This window comes from Mytilus edulis, chromosome 9 (genome assembly GCF_963676685.1).
Source record: "Mytilus edulis chromosome 9, xbMytEdul2.2, whole genome shotgun sequence".
Taxonomy (NCBI): domain Eukaryota; kingdom Metazoa; phylum Mollusca; class Bivalvia; order Mytilida; family Mytilidae; genus Mytilus; species Mytilus edulis.
In genome coordinates this window covers 33226986-33247757 of record NC_092352.1, presented here as the reverse complement: position 1 = coordinate 33247757, position 20772 = coordinate 33226986, and the positions used below count along the sequence as shown (strand labels likewise).

The window sequence follows — 20772 nt, the reverse complement described above, 5'->3', positions numbered from 1 at the left end:
GCATCTTTATACAAGGTATTAAATCTCAATGTCTTCTACCTACCATCATCTCTATTACAAGACCTACTCATTGTATTTATTGTTAACTTTTTCTTGTCCTGAACATGCATGAAATATTTGCCACTGGACATTAAGCAAACAACAATCAATCAATCAATGTCTTCTACCCTCTGAAATATAAAGTGTAATACAAACAGTTGATGACGAGGTTTCCTATGTCTGGCATATTGCTACCTTGGTCAAAGTAAAACAAAAAAGTTAAAAACACAGCATTTTATTCATTGTTTTATTTTCTTTCTATAATCAACAGTTTTAATAGGAGTAAGTGTAAATGTGTAAAAAATTGTAACAACCATGACATAAAAACAATTACATGTATACATAAACACTAACCCACAAAATAAAGAATGGTAAGTTTTCCCATTTATAGGATGCAATTTTGTCAGTTGACAGATATCTAGGTTAATAATATATGAGGAAAAATGTAAAAATAGTTCATCAACACTGACTTTTGAACTCTTCCAATAAAAATATGACAATAAATGTATTCATGAAGCGTTACAATGCAATTTCCAAAAGGATTGATATTTCCAAGGGAAATAACTTGTGTAAAAATATTTGATTGGTACAGATTTTTAAAACCTGTCTGTGACATTGCTGATATATACCTTTGATATGAATGCACACTTATAAAAAAGAAGATGTTGTATGGTTGCCAATGAGACAACTCACCACAAGAGACCAAATGACACAGAAATTAACAACTATAGGTCACCGTACTTAACCTGCTTACAAGACCAGACACATGGATTTGGATTGTTTTGGACAATTAAAAAAAAGAGCATAGCTAAACCGACTAGGTACATTTTGGTTCTTATCTTGCTCTAAAAAAATTTTTTTTTTATCAATTCTTGTCATTACAAATCAACTTCTTCAGGCTTAAAATTAGCTCTTAAAATTAAAAATATTAATTTGCCAAGCTTGATTTTACCATTTTGTCGTAAACATGATAACAGTGTGTTGAAAGGGAGTTTTTCAGGTTTGTTCATGATGTCGGTCATTCCAGATATTTTCTAAAATTACAATATTTGTTCTTGGTATAGGTACCTAAATTAACTTCTTAAAACTAACATATACATAAATTGAAATTAAATATAGTGAACCAACATCAAGTGGTAGGGTAACATATACATAAATTGTGAGGTAACAATAACATGAGTTAATGCCTGCTTGTGACAAAATAAAAAAAGCCCTGAGTGCCATGACCTCTTGTACATTTTTTAAACATTAAAACTATTGTATATATTAGATATAATGCAATCCTAATTTAAAACTAACAAAGATGTATACATAATATATAGCAAGAGGCTCTGTATCACTTACAAGACTTCTTTCTGTATTGAGGCCTTATAAGTTATTTTCTTAATCAAAACCAATATCATTCAATTGACGTCAATGCCTAAAAGTCTTGCTGAGAAAATAAAAATATATACTAACACAGACCAAAAAATGTGTGCCAAGTGATATTAATAGGTCACCCTAGCACAATTGGCCAGATTAACAAAAACAATTAGTGCCATCATGAAAAAATATTTCCTAATAAATGCCAATAATTAAAAGTACAAACAAGTTTTACCGGTAATGTTATGGCACTTTTTTTAAAAACAAAGCACTTTACTCTTGTTCAGAAGTAGTCCAACCTTAAACACACATACACACTTTTTTTTTATCAGAATCTGAGTCTTCCAAGAAAGATGCGTGTTTCTGCTAGGGTAGCCCTGGGCCCGCCCCCCTTCTGTGGGAAAAATTTGGTTGCTTATATAGAGAATCACTGACGCATGACTGAAGTTCACTCAGAACAAAAATAAACAAGACTGCACACACTGAAATAACCATGTGAAATGCAAATAGACTGATTTAGTCTATGCTATGAAGAAATGCAAAGGTTTCTATGAAGAAATGCAAAGGTTTCTTCATAGGTTTTATATTTCACTAGACATTTAAAAATACATGTATCTACAGTGATAAAACACAACCATTATAAAATAACTAAAACAACAACCTTAACATGATTGTACTACTAAAAAACTGATGCATATATGAATTATTAATATCACAGTCTTACTTGTTTATCTATGAAATCAATGAACAGCATGATTCATTTCTTAAATTTTAAGATAGAAAGAAAAAATTCAAATGAACCTGATTATATGATACGAACTCTAAATGATTTTTCTTGTTCAGTTTGTTATATTAGGGCTTAAAGAGGCACTAGCTGTCAAATTCATTGTAACCGATTTGACTCAAATTCTCATATTTGGTTTATAACAATGTAAAACATTTATCCAAACTATCAAAAGTCTAAAATAAACAGTTTACAGAGCATGGGGTAGATAATATATAGGTTCGTTTCGTGTGTATTTTAGTCCAGACGCCATCTAATTAACTATCGATTTGACCTCAGATGACCATATAAGCGATGTAAACAAAAATAAAGATACGAATAGATTAAACCAACACGTGCAATTGCATTTTTATAGGTCTGTTTGATTTTATTTTATAGATTAAAAATAGATGTTTCTCATTGTTCTTAACCATATAAGAATGATTTTATGTGCATCGAATTAGTAATCAAATGATTTACCGTAGTTTCACTTTCATTGTTGACATTCTTTTTCTTAAATAACCAGTACACGTACAATGCATGCGTTGTCAATCTCTAGCTAGGGGTTAACTTGAAGTTCACATGAATACCGGTTAGAATGATGATGACGTTTTCACTTGCAAGTGAATCAGTCAAAAATTATGTTTAATCGCTTATTTCAACAAAATTAAAGGAAATTGATTGCTAAAAGCAAATTATTATTTCATTATTCCAATTTGATTAATGATTGATCTAAAAAAAATCATACTTTATTTTTTTATATATATCGTAGCTAGTGCCCCTTTAAGGAAACAAAATGCTTACTAGTGTTCTTAAAAAATCAAAACGGACTATTTTTTAAAATTTGATCAAAATATAAAACAAACAATATTTAAACATAAATGCATATAATTACTTGTACTACATGTATCAACATATTTTTTTTTTATCTCTGGTTGTACAAGTCACAACTGTTTTTTAGTATCTATATGTTTTCCACTTATTTGTACTGTAAGGTAAAAAAACTAGAGGCTCTGAAGAGCCTGTGTCACTCACCTTGGTCTTGTGCATATTAAACAATGGACACGGATAAATTCATGACATAATTGTGTTTTGGTGATAGTGATGTGTTTGTAGATCTTACTTTACTGAACATTCTTGTTGCTACAATTATCTCTATCTATAATGAACTTGTCCCAGTAATTACAGTGGAAAATATTTTCTAAAAATTTACAAAAATTTATGAAAAATGTTAAAAATTAACTATAAAGGGCAATAACTCCTTAAGGGGTCAATTGACTATTTTGGTCATGTAAACTTATTTGTAGATCTTATTTTGCTGAACCTTATTGCTGCATACAGTTTATCTCTATCTATAATAATATTCAAGATAATAACAAAAAACAGCAAAATTTCCTTAAAATTACCAATTCAGGACAGTAACCTAACAACGGGTTGTCCGATCCATGTGAAAACATCAGGGCAGATAGATCTCGACCTGATGAACAATTAAACCCTGTCAGATTTTCTCTTAATGCTTCGGTTTTTGAGTTATAAGCCAAAAACTGCATTTTACCCCTATGTTCTATTATTAGCCGTGGCAGCCATTTTGGTTGATTGGCAAGGTCACGCCACACATTTTTTAAACAAGTTACTCCAATGATGATTGTGGCCAAGTTTAGTTTAATTTGGCCCAGTAGTTTCAGAGAAAAAGATTTTTGTAAAAGATTACTAAGATTTACGAAAAAATGGTTAAAAATTGACTATAAAGGGCAATAACTCATTCAGGGGTCAACTGACCATTTTAGTCATGCTGACTTATTAGTAAACTTACTTTGCTGAACATTATTGCTGTTAACAGTTTATCTCTATCTATAATAATATTCAAGATAATAACCAAAAACAGCAAAATTTCCTTAAAATTACCAATTCAGGGGCAGCAACCCAACAACAGGTTGTCCGATTCATCTAAAAATTTCAGGACAGACAGATCTTGACCTGATAAACACTTTTACCGCATGTCAGATTTGCTCTAAATGCTATGGTTTTTGAGTTATAAGCCAAAAACTGCATTTTACCCCTATGTTCTATTTTTAGCCATGGCGGCTTTCTTGGTTGGTTGGCCGGGTCACGCCACACATTTTTTAAACTAGATATCCCAAAGATGATTGTGGCCAAGTTTGGATTAATTTGGCCCAGTACTTTCAGAGGAGAAGATTTTTGTAAAAGATTACTAAGATTTACGAAAAATGGTTAAAAATTGACTATAAAGGTCAATAACTCCTAAAGGGGTCAACTAACCATTTTGGTCATGTTGACTTATTTGTAAATCTTACTTTGCTGAACATTATTGCTGTTTACAGTTTATCTCTATCTATAATAATATTCAAGATAATAGCCAAAAACAGCAAAAATTCCCTAAAATTACCAGTTCAGGGGCAGCAACCCAATAACGGGTTGTCGGATTCATCTGAAAATTTGAGGGCAGATAGATCTTGACCTGATTAACAATTTTACTCCGTCAGATTTGCTCTAAATGCTTTGGTTTTTGAGTTATAAGCCAAAAACTGCATTTTACCATTATGTTCTATTTTTAGCCATGGCGGCCATCTTGGTTGGTTGGCCAGGTCACCCCACACATTTTTTAAACTAGATACCCCAATGATGATTGTGACCAAGTTTGGTTTAATTTGGCCCAGTAGTTTCAGAGGAGAAGATTTTTGTAAAAGTTAACGACGACGGACGACGAACGCCAAGAGATTGGAAAAGCTCACTTGGCCCCTCTGGCCAGGTGAGCTAAAAAAACAATGATACCATTTAATCAAATACAAAAATGTTAATAAATGTACAATAGGATTATATTTTTCCTGTCAGGAAATTAATATCATTTATAAGTAGTTATTGTATGAAAAAGTAACTATAGATGTTGTACTGATTAGTAAAAATTAAAAATGAAGAAAATACATTAGTATTCTATACAACTAGATACGTCTACTTACAAACTTGACAAGATAAAATATGCTTAGAGTTATAAAATACTTAATAAATAAATAAATTAACTAATTACAGAATTTTATACAAATCATACAAATGTACATGTGTGTGATAAATCAAAATTGTATTGTGTAGTTTCTTTATATCTGTAACTGCCATTTCTTTTAAGCAACACAATAATTGGTGAAATAAGTATTTGATTAATTTAGATTGTTTTTCCTTTCGATGTACTGGTATAAAAACGTAAAAAAATTCAGATCTTCTAAAATAAGGGTTTAAAAAAATTTAAATTAAATTTGTATAGATAAAGTTTAAAACTAGTAACAATAATATCAAATACATCTAAAGAAATGTGAAACGTAATGTATAAGTTTTCAGAATGAATAGAGCATTATAAAATCCCATATAAAAATATAAAATGATATGAAGTGGCTCGGATTTATCAATTTGGTAATCATATAAAAATTATATACTTTTGTAAGTAAATAATGAAAATTTGATTTAATAAACATGAGAATATTGAACATTTATAATTGAAAATTTGTAAAAGATTTTAAAACCTTAAAGATCATATTTGTTATTGGGTAAGTCATTTTTACTACAAAACATTCTTTACAGAATTTGTCAAAGAAAACTTTCCTAAGTGATATGTCATCTCTAAAAGTGGCTATATGTAAAATAAACTAATGACGCCTCAGTAAGAACATCTCTGTTATTATAGCGGTTTTTTTTTCAAAATAAATTTTGTAAAATACAACTGTTCAAACTTCAATACTAAATTGATTGTTTAGCAACATAATTTGAATCTTCTTTCTTTCTTTCTTTTTTTTTATTCTTCTTTTTCACAGTGATTCATAAATCTTTTGTAATTGGGACTTTTTTTACTGTATTCTCAGAGTAAGATGAATAATTTACAAAGTATTTTTTTTTAATGTCTACCCCCTTATTACTAGGTATCAGGATGCAGATTAGTAATATCCAGTGATGGTGTCTGTAGCTGACTCTTCTTTAGATCTATTAATAACTTCTCCATCCTGCCCATTGCTTTGGTCATATCCTGTACTTCTGAATTCACATAGAATGCTAACTTTTCAATCTGGTCTTGTAAGTTTGGTCCCTGTACAGAAGCTGTTGTGGCAGTGGACATCCTGTAGATAAATAAGTGTTTGTATTTAGCATGGCATGGAATAGTTAATTATATTATTTGAAATATAATTCATAGGAAGTGTAACATAAACATTGCAAATTTATATTATCCTCTTTCCTTTTATGAACCCTAATTTGTATGTGGATAACTCATGATAAAAACTTAACAGATTTTCATGATCAAATAACCAGATTTGGATATGATCTATGGCTAAGTAAACAAATAAGATATGTCAATATCATCAATAATGTTTGAAATGTAGATATATTTTGCACGTAATATTTGTGTGTAGACAAGTTTATCATATGTTTAGTAGTAAATACAGTAGTTTTGCATAATTGATAAATAGCCTGCTGTTTAATCCATATCGCCCAACTTAGATGCGCACCCTTTATCGCATACCCTTTATCACACCCCTACTTTTTTTTTTTTTTTTTTTTTAAATAAAGTCAGTTTTGTTTTTCATATTGTATGTGACGTCACGAACGTCAAGTTTCCATATTTTTTGGCACACTAAATGCAACTATAAAAAATTCTAAACACAAAAATAAATACAATAATAAACAAAATATTTTTAAAACAACAGCACGCAAATATTAAGGTAACCCAGGTGCTTCGGATAAGTAATTGAGCAGTTCTTTTAAGGCTTTTGAAACAAGACAAAAGTAGAACTGAAGGTAACCCAGTGCTATGGATCAGAAAACATTTCATATAATATAATACTCTTCTGTTGAAATATATGATAAAGCTTATAATACATGGCTAAATCCGTATCACATGCCGTATCACCCTCGACCAATATCATTCCTCGGGCCTAAAGGTCCTTGGGCTGATATTGATGTCTTGGGATGATACGACATATGATACGGATTTTGCCATGTATTATTCTCTATTTTATGAATAATGTATAATAAATCTCAAAATATTATGCATATTTTTCTTCCTTGTCTCAGGCATAACTGATGAGCATTATTCTAGAAACAAGATTCTGAGATTGGTATTACAGATTTACACTATATCTAAAGACATGTGACAATGACAGGTTAACTGTTTCATAAGTATTTGTGGTTATTTATAATAAGTAGAGCCAGGCGCGGATCCAGAGGGGGGGTTCCGGGGGTTAGAACCCTCCATTTTTTTGGACGATCAATGCATTTGAATGGGGACATGTAATTGGAACCCCCCCCCCCCCCCCCCCCCCCCTTTGTCCTGTGTTAGGAACCCCCCCTTTTTAAAATGGCCCCTGAGAGCCACGGGGGCTTTCTATTTGTGAAAATCATTGAAAATAGAGAAAATCAAATAAATTAATCAGGAGCATAAATGATTGTTCTGTTCATAGATTTTTTTCTACATACATTGGTAACTTTTTAATCTTTCTATAAAAATTGTGATACTGTGGATTCATTATTATCTGCTGGATACCATTTTCATGGGTTTCATGGGTACAGGTGAACCACAAATTCAAATGCTCAACAAATAACATATTTTCATTTTTAAACAGAGATTGGCAAAACCACTAAATCCAATATCTAGGAATATGCTATTTTTCACCAATCCACGAAAATTGATACCCACGGAAATATATCATATCATCAGGAATTATAAAATATCCTATTTAAAATTGTTTATGATACAGATACTAGTATCTATGGCTAAAGTTACCATCCCCATCTTTAATATATAGGAGATTGTTTTCACTGTTTTGTACAATTCAAGAACAAAAATGCAGTGACGTAGCTAGGTCATTTTTACGTGTACAACCCAAACCTTGGCGAGGAGTCCGAGGACCCCAAACTTGTCCATGTCAAACAATTTCTGGTAGTGGATTAGATCTAGGGAGTGAGGCCCCTGGAAGCTAACGAGTTGTGGAGAATGGACACCATTCCTGTCATTAAAAACTCATCAGTATAGCAACATACTTTAGAATCTAAATGGTTTATTTGTTATGTTAAATTATTCATTTTGTTAATTTGAAATATAATGGTCATTGGATTCAGAGATAATGTCAAAATCAGTAGCTTTAAAATATGTTTTAAAAGAGCTGTGGGGGTAAAGCAATTAACCAACAAAATCACCTTTCTATTTCCAAATTTTTTAAATGAACATTAATCTTCAAAGATGTTCAGGTGCAATATTAGATATTGTAAAGGGTTCTGTGGAACCCTGTTTTTTTTTGTCATGGATTTTCCCTGCAAAAAGTGAATCCATTTATCAGTCCATTACAGGATTTTAAAAAAATCCAACATTTTCTTTAGATATTTTTCTTGATCTGGAATACTAGTTTCAACCCAAGTTTCATGACAATTTATGAAGATTTATGAAGATTGATGCATTGATAATTTATAAAAAGTCATACAGTCTGTCAATCAGTATAATACTGAAAAATGAATAAACAAATAATTTACTTTCAAAACTTTGCTTCAGACAAAAATTGTATAAAATGCTTGGATTCTGCTGAAGTTTCATTTAATTCGATGAAGTTTTGACAATGAAATTGTTTAATTTTTTTAACCCCACACTATAACTGAGTACCCATTATTTTGTCCGTAAAACAGGAAAACTAACTTTAATATTATGCTCTCAGTCAGTTTAGTCTCTTGACCATAAACAGTTTCTGTTCAACTTCCGTAAAATTTCCACAAAGGTTTGGCAAATTTATTATTATTGATAAAAAAAGTTTCTCAACATACTAAACCTAGATATTGACGCCGCCGACAAAATTTAGGATTGCTCTGGCATCATAAATACAAATGTATGTCACAGGCTTGACAAAGCTGTAAACCACAAAACCAATCTCAGCAGATAATGGATTGCTTTAAACAAAAAGGAAAGGAGTTTAAAACTCACAATAGCTTCAGACTTGACAGAAAATGAACAAATAAATAATATGATACCATTTGACTGAAAAGTAAATTTCAACAATTTGATCCGCAATTACAAGCCAACGAAGAAAGAATTATGAAGCTGCTGTGCTTCTAACAAGTTATTTTTATTTTCTTCAGATTAATTTTTTTTTAGGCTACGTGCCTGAAATGAATACTTTTTCTAGAGAAATATTCACAAGCAATGTCATTAAAACCATTCCTTCTGAAAGTGTAATATACTCAGATAAGATGTCACAGATTAATGGTGCAACCAGAGACTATCCATTTCTGAAAGTTTGTAACGCTGGAATGAACTATGATATGATACTTATCAATAAAACTTGTGCATTGTCAATTCAAGTACATGTGAATTTCCCCAATATCTATACTGATTTCATACAAAATATCAATAGCACCAACAAATGCAAGAAAAGGACAAGCATAAATGAGATGTCACACAAGACCACACAATGCAAATAACATCATACCCAATGTTTGAAACATTAGATTTTCTGAAAGGCAAGTAAAGAGAATAGTCAAAAAATTATTATGAAAGAGGTAACTAAGTTTACCTGAACAATTAATGACTAAAAAGGGAGGTTAAAGAAGTTAAAATATGTGTTAGTACATGCCTAGCAAAAAAACACCCTTTCCTGCTTAGATCATGTTGTCAATTTTAAACTAAGAGTCATTCGTGTGTAAAAGATAGGTTACAGTATTTAGGTCATTTTATAAACCTCTTTATCACAATGTTATGTTATCATTCAGATGTTACACTGACAAAATAGCATTATGAACTGCAACTTCTTGGCAGAGGGGTAGACAGTGAACATTATTTTAGCTATGTACGAGATTAGGAGAATGTAAATATTGACACACAGTACAGTGGTTGATATTAAAATTTCTGATATTATGATTTCAATCAATTTAATTTAACTTTGTTTTCAAAAAGTCTTTGATTCAGTTTAATTCTATTTTGGATTATTTACTTGTTGCTGTGTTTTTGTTGCCTCAAACACTAACATTAGTTAAATGAGAGCTTAAACTTGTATATTGTTGAAGGTCCAATTAGGGGCACCTTTAGATATCTTTTTTGTGACTTGTGCTGTTAAGTTGCTGTTGCACATATCTTTTTTGTCACCTTCTCTGGATACAGTATGAAGAATACAAAATGACCAGTAAGGCCAACTAAAATTAATTAGTAGATTTTCATCCAAATTTTTGAAAAAAATGGGGCGGGTGGGAGGATTTTATTTTTTAAATTTTATTTCATATGAAACCCTTGTCACGAGTTCTTCATACCGCGGGGTATATGCTAGTGGAAAACAAGCTTGTATAATGTATATACATGCTGTATAAGGAATCCTACACTATTTTTTAAACTCTTAAATAAAAATCCCTGATTGGCAACCACTGTTATACAATGGTCATGTAATTGCCGCTTTAGAAACCTATTTATAGTATACATCAAAAAGAAAATAAATGCTCTCTTCAGTTGGACTATACCTACACCAAATTTATTTTGCTTTCTAAGCAATGGTTTGTAGTCCCCATAAAATCAATAAAATGTATTGGTACCATTGTATGCAACACAAGTATTATGAGTACAGAATAAAATGTAAACTCAGTGTTGAAAGTAATTATGATGTAAAACATGAACTTGACCAAAAAGTAGTTGTTGTTTAATGACTAAATTGAGGGTATTTGGACAGTTACAGAGGGTGTTTGCTGTTTGTCAACAAAAGCAACAGCCATGGGTAAATATAAGGGCTTGTTATAACTAAAATGCGTGTTTGTCGACTTTTTTTCCTCAATATACTGTCATAAATCAAACAAGTTCGTGCTTGTGTCAATTTCTTTAATCCAGTCATGTTTTTTGTACCAATTTGTTCTACGATTCTTGCGCTTTGGATATCATTCACAGTCCAAATTTCCTGACACCAAGTCATTGTATAAATAAAGAAAAAAACACGGTTTTCGATTCACTTGTGACTACCGCAATTTGCGTTCAAGGACAAGGCGTTTTACTCGTAACTCGAATATTTCATGCCCTTCTTGTTATCAATCTATATTCTCGGTAGATGATGTTGTCATCATAGAGCAGCAGAATATGTCTACTTAAGCATTTTCGTTAGATTACTCGAAGAAATACAAAAACGATTTGAAACAGGAAGTTTTGAATGAAACGAAATTATCGATGGTTCCCGGTAACGGACCTGCACAAATTCCGGAAATCGTATTTTTTGTTAAATAAAAAAAATCGGGGCGGGACGATTTCAGAGGGGCGGGCGGGGATGAAAATCTAGCAATTAATTTTAATTGGCCTAATAGCTCCTTAGCCACAGGCTTAGTGTATATAAAGCAAAAATCATTTAAGGGTTTAATCTGACCTAAGCAAATATCAAACCCCAAATTTTAAATTTCAATGGAAAATCCTATAAAATCATAAGTTCATTTGAAGTTTTTTCAATTTGAACTCTTAATAAATAAGTCAATTTTTCAGCCATTAATATAATAAATGTAAGGTTGACAATTGTAACAACCAAATTGTAAATTTTATATGTGCAAAGTGAACATGTCTCATATATGGTATAAAACATAAGTAAAATAAACACATTTCTTACTTTTGTATATATTGAGAATTTGAAAAAAGGCAATCACAAAAGACTTTGGAAAGTTGAGAATATAAAATAGAAGTGCAACAAGGGTTAAAGGTTAGCTTTGTTGAGTGGTCAATCCATGCTTCAATAATCTATTTGATCTATTTCAATGTTATTGGTTTTTTTTTATGTTAGTGAGAAGATTAAAAGCAATAATCCATAGAATTTAGAATAAAAGAGATTTTTCCCTTGAAACATACTGTGATGATCTGAATGAAGTTCTGAAATCAAAAGAAACAAGGATAAAAATAACATATATATACCATGAGGTTAAATAATTTCTTTCACTTTTATGTCACCTTGGCATGACCTTGCATGTTATTACTGAACATATATACTTTGGGTAAACAAGTTGTTACATTGTTGACAAGAATATTTACATACCTCATCAGACAGACATTATAGTGAAGACGCAATCAAAATGGCTTTCTTTAACTTTAGGGGTCCCAATCCATAAAGACCTGTACTAAACTATTCTTAACCCCAAACCTTACCCTAAACAAGACCTAAACCTAACACTAGCTCTAACCCTAAAAACTTAACCTAAAAAATCCCCTTACCTAACCATAACCACAAATGAACCTTAAATCTAAAGTATGAGGACCCTTAAAGTAAAAGAAGGCCATAAATATGCAGTGTAAAAAACGAAGATAAACCTTGATTAATAGTTATAGTATGTTAGTTGTGTCTGGAAATAATTCAGGTAATTATTGCACAACTTACTTTACATCTCTGTATAAGAAAAAACAAACACAATTAAACCCCCATTAGGTACCTTCCCTGTTATTAATTGCAAAATATAATGTATGCAGGTCATAAGAAAAATTGTAAAATTCTACAGTAAAATGAAATTCCTCTATGATTTGACATCATATTAGTTTGATAACTTCAATAAGATTTATACATTTGATAATCAAAGTTAAAAGAAAATCATTGCAAAGGTGCAGTATGATGTAACAATAGAGATTTCAACATTAATTAAAAAAAAATTCTAAGTGGACCCATAAAACAGGGAATACAAAAGTTTGCAAGAACCCTGTATTATTCAATTTTTACTTGAGTATTAAATATAAGTTGACTTTGAATTTAAAGTTTCTTTTTTCCAAATACTTGTTTTGCTGCTGTCTTTTTAACTTTCAATCCCACTTATTTGTAGAAGAGAAAAAATATTAAGTCTTAAGCAGACATTTAAGAAATAGAGCTATGAATTATGAAAGCTTACTTTAATTTTACTTGCTCAGGAAGACAAGTGCATATGTGCAACATTTTGCTAAATTTTAGGCAATTAAGTGGTTTGAACTTGCCACCGACAGAAGATATAATTTTTTTTATTCTAAAATCATACAATCAAAAGTGAAAGTTGTTTTCCTGAATGTCCATTTTCTAACTAACTTTCTTCTGTATATCATCTTATTATCTAAGTCCAGCTTTTCATATATTGTTACATTTTAGAATATTTTTTTCTAAATCATCTACCTCACATTAAGGTGTCTATTTTACAATGCATTTTTGTAAGACATACCTTGCAGTCAGTGGAGGCTTGCTGTCACTTCCTTCCATACTACGGCGTGATACACTTTCTTTTATTTTATCTAATTCATCTATAACTCTCTCCAATCTAAAAAAAATTGTATTTTTACACTCACAGTTGAAAAAAGAAGTCTTTTGCAATAAAAAGATAAAAGAAACTATTTCATACATTGATCCAAAACACAATTTTAAACAAATTAAAAATAAATTGATTCCAAAATTAGACACAAAGTTTCCAAAACTATCAAATCTGCCAGTTAATAAGTTGGCGCAATTATTTTCATGTCTGTTTTACAGTTGGCAAAAACTTCAGATTAATATATAATAATTTTATTTTGGATGTAACATGTCTTCTGATTGGCTGACAGTGGTTTTTTTTATCACAGTGTTTTGTTTATCAACTCATAGATATAATTTTGTTATTGACCGTGACGTCATCCACTTTTTTCATGATTTACGCCTGTTTGAAATGGAATTTAGAATTAAAGTATAAGGAATGACTGTAATTTTTTTCAGTCTATTCAAAATAACATAAACAAGAGGCTCTCAAGAGCCTGAATCGCTCACCTTTATTTTTTGGTGTCCAATTTCAAATTAGTTTTTTTATTTAAACAAATTGTGTAAAATTGTCCTTTAAAGGGCAAAAACTCTTTAAGGGATCAATTGACAATTTTGGTCATACAAAACTTATTTGTAGATCTTACTTTGCTGAACATATTTGCTGTTTACAGCTTATCATTACCCTTAAAACTATTCAAGATAATTACCAAACACTGCAAAATTTCCTTAAAATTACCAATTTAGTGGCAGCAACCCAACAATGGGTTATTCAATTCATCTGCAAATTTTAAGGCTGACAGAACTTTACCTTATAAACACTTTAACCCCATGTCAGATTTGCTCTAACTGCTTTGGTTTTTGAAATATAAGCCAAAAACTGCATTTTACCTCCTATGTTCTATTTTTAGCCATGCCAGTCATGTTTTTTGACGAAATAGAAAATAAAACACAAACTTTATTCTAGATACACTATGGATCATTCAGCTTACATTTGGTTGGAATTGGTTTAGTAGTTTCAGAGGAGAAGATGTTTGAAATAGTTTACACCAGACGGACGACAACATCGGACGTTGACGGACGACCAGTGATGGCTAAAGCTCACCATTCCTTCAGAACGGTGAGCTAAAAATGTGGTGCACACTTAAAAAAAACCCGCTATGTGGGTTATTCAGTGTGCACCACATTTTTTATGTTATTTCCATAGACAGAAAAAAAAATATAAGTCATTCCTTAAATACAAAACTAATTACAGAAGTAAGATGTATACCTATCTGATGTAGTAGACACCTGGAAGTTTAGATCATTATTCATCGCTTGCTTAGTATCATATATATAAGTCTCCATAGCCTCCTTTTCAAACAAATGTAATCTTACTTTGTCTTCCTCATCCTGCACTCCCAGTCCTATAGAAGTTTTTCATAATATAAATAGACATTACGCAACCAACAATCAATCAATCAATCATAATATAAATTAGTAAATATCTTAGTAAAGTTGTCACCCTTTTATTCACTACATAAGAGAGAAATTTATCCTAAAGTCAACTGATTCAAATGACAATGACTGATTGATGGTTCATCTGTGTAATGTCAGGAACAAATATATAAATTAATTCAAGACACATAATTGGAATATTCATAAAATAATGAAATGTAAATTTGGAGCTGATTGGGAAAAAAAACAAAATCGCTCTGTTTTATTTTATTCTACATAATTACTTTCTATCCCATGTAAAATTATTTGAAGTCAGAACTTAAAAATAGTCAAATGTAATCATATTTCTTCTAACTTTGTAACTCATTATATATACAATATGTTATACTCACTAAAATCATTATAATAAGGCCACTTCCCACAGCATATCACTATCATATTTCTGACTATTCTGAATATATGATTCAGAATAATAAATGGTGGAACCAATGCTGGTCTGTCGTAGTACTCATACACCAGAGAAAACTTGTAAAACTTCCAAACTTGCTCAGATTTATCCTGGACCTTCTGGAAGGTATCTCTGTAAAGACAACATAGATCAAGCTCAAATGAGTGTTTTAATGTTTAAAACATAAAAATGAGAAAATGGCAGGAGATAGGACATCACATTTTACCAATTGTATCAAGGGTTGACGTCAATGTGAGACATAGCCTTAGCAGCTCTTTATATATGAAGGAAAGGTTAAACTGTATGGTTGTTTTCTTTCTGTATAACAATAGTGGATATACCGTAAACTGTGTTATTTTCACGGGTGTAGAATTTCGTGATTTTCATTGAAAAAGGTATATGAAATATTTTGGCGGTTATTATTTTGGCAGATTCAAAGTTTTTATCAATACTTTTACATGTACACTTTTAAATTGGTGGAATTTATTTTTGGAATTTTTTTCTACCCGCCAAAATAAGCCAAAAATTTCCACTCCGCAAAAATAACCCGCTATACAGTATCTGGTGGTCCACAAAGTTCTTCAGGAAGACATGCCATATTAACCTGACAGATAACTGTGACTCCTAGCCGCCCACAAAGTTCTTCAGGAAGACATGCCACCTTAACCTAACAGATAACTGTGACTCCTAGCTGGCCACAAAGTTCTTCAGGAAGACATTCCACCTTAACCTAACAGATAACTGTGACTCCTAGCTGGCCACAAAGTTCTTCAGGAAGACATTCCACCTTAACGTACCAGATAACTGTGACTCCTAGCTGGCCACATAGTTCTTAAGCAAGACATGCCATATTAACCTACCAGATACAAGGCCGTAACTACCCTTGAGGCAAGTGCCTCACTAAAATTTCGACACTGATTATTTTTCTTATACTTTTTTTAAATATAATAGTCATTTGTTGATCTGTCTCAACCAGTAATTTCTATAACTTGTCATCATAATGACATTCCTTTTAAACTATTCCTCCTGGATATAACTCAGCATCTCTATGGGTGATGTTTCTCGATCACATTAACCTAGTAATGATAATCATCATGGATCTCTAGTTAAAAACAGGCTCTTGAAGAAAAAGGAAAAGCGACACTGAAGGTAAAGAAGGAATAATTCTAGTAACTGACTAGTTTTTTTTGTGAACAGAATCTGAGTATTGCATATAACTTCATTAGAACACTCCAAAAACGATAAGTAGACTGACAAATCAAGTACTGCATGGTCTTCGGAATGGGGCTGTCCTGTCTGCATATTCATTTCTCCGTTTCACCAACTTTTGACAAATCAAGTACTGGGCATCGCAAGGGGGCAGTGCTGTCTGCGTATTCATTTCACGAACTTTAATCTTTCTCTTTACAGATGAATAAAATATAAATTATATGAAGCATGCATGGATTAGTTTTTATCCATGTTTCTTTAACCTTAAAAATTGAAAGAATACCCGGTATCCCATATTCCAATTTGATTTTATTGAGGAATGGTAGAACCTTTAACACAGGATTTTGTCTTTACTTATTCGGGACTACGGAATTTCATTTCTTTATATTCGGGGTTTCGGCCGTTATCGGATATCCCAACCCCTAACCCCTAAATTTATAGATTCTGGAACTAAAATACCACCAACTATTCCCAGAAATAATTTGAAATTACGGACCTACATGTAAACGTCATAAACTCCATTTCAATTCCCCTGTCCCCATATCATATATACTTACTCTATAGAAAGAATCATATACATGTATCTTATTTCATTCTATCCCTAGTTTGTCTACTCTTTGTCAGCATAAAAGCGAGTTGAATATTTGTAACTGCGACTGTATGATGGTGCTTACAGGGAAGCTTAATTCCCTTTTGCAAACAAAACTGTTACTACCGATGCTGCTACCGAATTGCTGATGGAGAAGGAATTCGAAGAAGACATTGATCATTGTGTTGATTATAATGTGCACCTAAGTCCTTTAGAAACACAGACTGCCCTGAAATGACTGAAAACTTTGAAAAGAGCATACATGAGTGGCGAGAGATTGTGCGGTCTTGCCATGCTCCATGTTCATCGCGATAAGGATATCAGCAGACCAAATTATGGTTCTGAAACGATTTGACTGAACCGGTCATAGAAAAATTTGACAAACTCTACTGAATCGATGTTTGTTCTATGTTCTGGCAGCAGACTCAAATCAGTGATATTTGGATGATTATCTTACATATAAATTTAAATAAAGTTGTTAAAAATTTGGTGTTAGTAAAAGTCTTAAAATATGAAAAATTTATATAAAAAGTGTCCAAATTCAAAACATTATCAAACTCTCTAAAAATGCCTAGAATGCAGGATTTTGCACCATCCATTTCTTACCCTCGAAAAAAATTTTTCACCTCGCTTCGCTCGGCTCAATTATTTTGCCTCACTAAAATAAGATGCCTAGTTACGGCCTTGAGATAACTGTGACTCCTAGCTGGCCACATAAATCTTAAGCAAGACATGCCATATTAACTTAACAGATAACTGTGACTCCTAGCTGGCCACATAGTTCTTAAGCAAGACATGCCATATTAACCTACCAGATAACTGTGACTCCTAGCTGGCCACATAAATCTTAAGCAAGACATTCCACCTTAACCAAACAGATAACTGAGACTCCTAGCTGGCCACAAAGTTCTTCAGGAAGACATGCCACCTTAACCTAACAGACAATTGTTACTCCTAGCTGGCAACAAAGTTCTTCAGAAAGACATTCCACCTTAACCTACCAGATAACTGTGACTCCTAGCTAGCCAGTTCTTCAGGAAGACATGCCACCTTAACCTAACAGATAACTGTGACTCCTAGCTGGCCACAAAGTTTTTCAGGAAGTCACGCCACCTTAACCTAACAGATAACTGTGACTCCTAGCTGGCCAGTTCTTCGGGAAGACATGCCACCTTAACCTAACAGATAACTGTGACTCCTAGCTGGCCAGTTCTTCAGGAAGACATGCCACCTTAACCTAACAGATAACTGAGACTCCTAGCTGGCCAGTTCTTCAGGAAGATATGCCACCTTAAACTAACAAATAACTGTGAATCCTATCTGGCCACAAAGTTATTCAGGAAGACATGCCACCTTAACTTAACAGATAACTGTGACTCCTAGCTGGCTACAAAGTTCTTCAGGAAGACATGCCACCTTAACCTAACAGATAACTGTGACTCCTAGCTGGCTACAAAGTTCTTCAGGAAGACATGCCACCTTAACCTAACAGATAACTGTGACTCCTAGCTGGCCACATAGTTCTTAAGCAAGACATGCCAACTTAACCTAACAGATAACTGTGACTCCTGGCTGGCCACATAGTTCATCAGAAAGACATGCCACCTTAACCTAACATATAATTGTGACTCCTAGCTGGCCACAAAAGTCTTCAGGAAGACATACCACCTTAACCTAACAGATAATTGTTACTCCTAGCTGGCCACAAAGTTCTTCAGGAAGACATGCCACCTTAACTTAACAGATAACTGTGACTCCTAGCTGGCTACAAAGTTCTTCAGGAAGACATGCCACCTTAACCTAACAGATAACTGTGACTCCTAGCTGGCCACATAGTTCTTAAGCAAGACATGCCAACTTAACCTAACAGATAACTGTGACTCCTGGCTGGCCACATAGTTCATCAGAAAGACATGCCACCTTAACCTAACATACAATTGTGACTCCTAGCTGGCCACAAAAGTCTTCAGGAAGACATACCACCTTAACCTAACAGATAATTGTTACTCCTAGCTGGCCACAAAGTTCTTCAGGAAGACATGCCACCTTAACTTAACAGATAACTGTGACTCCTAGCTGGCCAGTTCTCCAGGAAGACATGCCACCTTAACCTAACAGATAACTGAGACTCCTAGCTGGCCACAAAGTTCTTCAGGAAGACATTCCACCTTAACCTAACAGACAAATGTGACTCCTAGCTGGCCAGTTCTTCAGGAAGACATGCCACCTTAACCTAACAGATAACTGTGACTCCTGGCTGGCCAGTTATTCAGGAAGACATGCCACCTTAACCTAACAGATAACTGTGACTCCTAGTTTGCCACAAAGTTCTTCAGGAAGACATGCCACCTTAACCTAACAGATAACTGTGACTCCTATCTGGCCACAAAGTTCTTCAGGACGACATACCACCTTAACCTAACAGATAACTGTGACTCCTATCTGGCCACAAAGTTCTTCAGGAAGACATACCACCTTAACCTAACAGATAACTGTGACTCCTAGCTGGCCACAAAGTTCTTCAGGAAGACATGCCACCTTAACTTAACAGATAACTGTGACTCCTAGCTGGCCACAAAGTTTTTCAGGAAGTCACGCCACCTTAACCTAACAGATAACTGTGACTCCTAGCTGGCCAGTTCTTCGGGAAGACATGCCACCTTAACCTAACAGATAACTGTGACTCCTAGCTGGCCACAAAGTTCTTCAGGAAGACATTCCACCTTAACTTAACAGATAACTGTGACTCCTAGCTGGGCAGTTCTTCAGGAAGACATGCCACCTTAACCTAACAGATAACTGTGATTCCTAGCTGGCCACAAAGTTCTTCAGGAAGACATTCCACCTTAACTTAACAGATAACTGTGACTCCTAGCTGGGCAGTTCTTCAGGAAGACATGCCACCTTAACCTAACAGATAACTGTGATTCCTAGCTGGCCACAAAGTTCTTCAGGAAGACTACTAAGTATATTATAAGTATACTTACGAGAACATGGCAATCAACAGATTAACCAATAAGATATTTGTCAGCACCATATAAATAGCTAAGAGTAAAGGCACAATGGCATTCTTTTCGGGACATCTAGTCATGGTCCCATTTAGGTATAAGGCAGGATCACTTGTACATGATGATGGCTCTTCTCCTAGTTGAATATAATAAAAAAAAAATACATTCTCTTAGGGCAAAAATATCTTTCAACATTTTGATAAAATAAATTATTTTTCATATAAAACTTTATTGTTTTTGCTGCTGTTAAGTATGAAAAATTCCAGGTAGCATTCAAAAATATCCACCTGTCCTAAGTCAGGAATCTGATGTACAGTAGTTGTCGTCTGTTTATGTAGTTCATACATGTTTCTTGTTTTTATATAGATTAAACCGTTGGTTTTCCTGTTTGAATGGTTTTACACTATAAAATTGAGAATGGAAATGGGGAATATGTCAAAGAGACAACAACCCGACCAAATAAAAAACAACAGCAGAGGGTCACCAACAGGTCTTCAATGCAGCGAGAAACTCCCACACCCGGAGGCGTCCCTCAGCTAGCCCCTAAACAAATATATACTAGTCCAGTGATAATGAACGCCATACTAATTTCCAAATTGTACACAAGAAACTAAAATTAATAATACAAGACTAACAAAGGCCAGAGGCTCCTGACTTGGGACAGGCGCAAAAATGCGGCGGGGTTA

General features: G+C 33.1%; 1 protein-coding gene across 1 annotated transcript in view; it reads right to left on the bottom strand.

Moving 5' to 3' along the window:
- Window positions 1-271: 271 nt before the first annotated feature.
- The window catches only part of LOC139488179 (transient receptor potential cation channel subfamily M member-like 2), a 63010-nt gene continuing 42509 nt past the window's right edge, over window positions 272-20772 (bottom strand). Inside the window, exons 24-31 of the mRNA XM_071273628.1 lie at window positions 20066-20222; window positions 15225-15412; window positions 14666-14801; window positions 13331-13426; window positions 12009-12029; window positions 4222-6285; window positions 2944-3721; window positions 272-2259 (exon numbers count right to left, since the gene is read on the bottom strand). Of these exons, the coding sequence (XP_071129729.1) occupies window positions 6087-6285; window positions 12009-12029; window positions 13331-13426; window positions 14666-14801; window positions 15225-15412; window positions 20066-20222 (797 nt within the window). The 3' untranslated portion in view covers window positions 272-2259; window positions 2944-3721; window positions 4222-6086. The remainder of the gene's footprint in view (window positions 2260-2943; window positions 3722-4221; window positions 6286-12008; window positions 12030-13330; window positions 13427-14665; window positions 14802-15224; window positions 15413-20065; window positions 20223-20772) is intronic.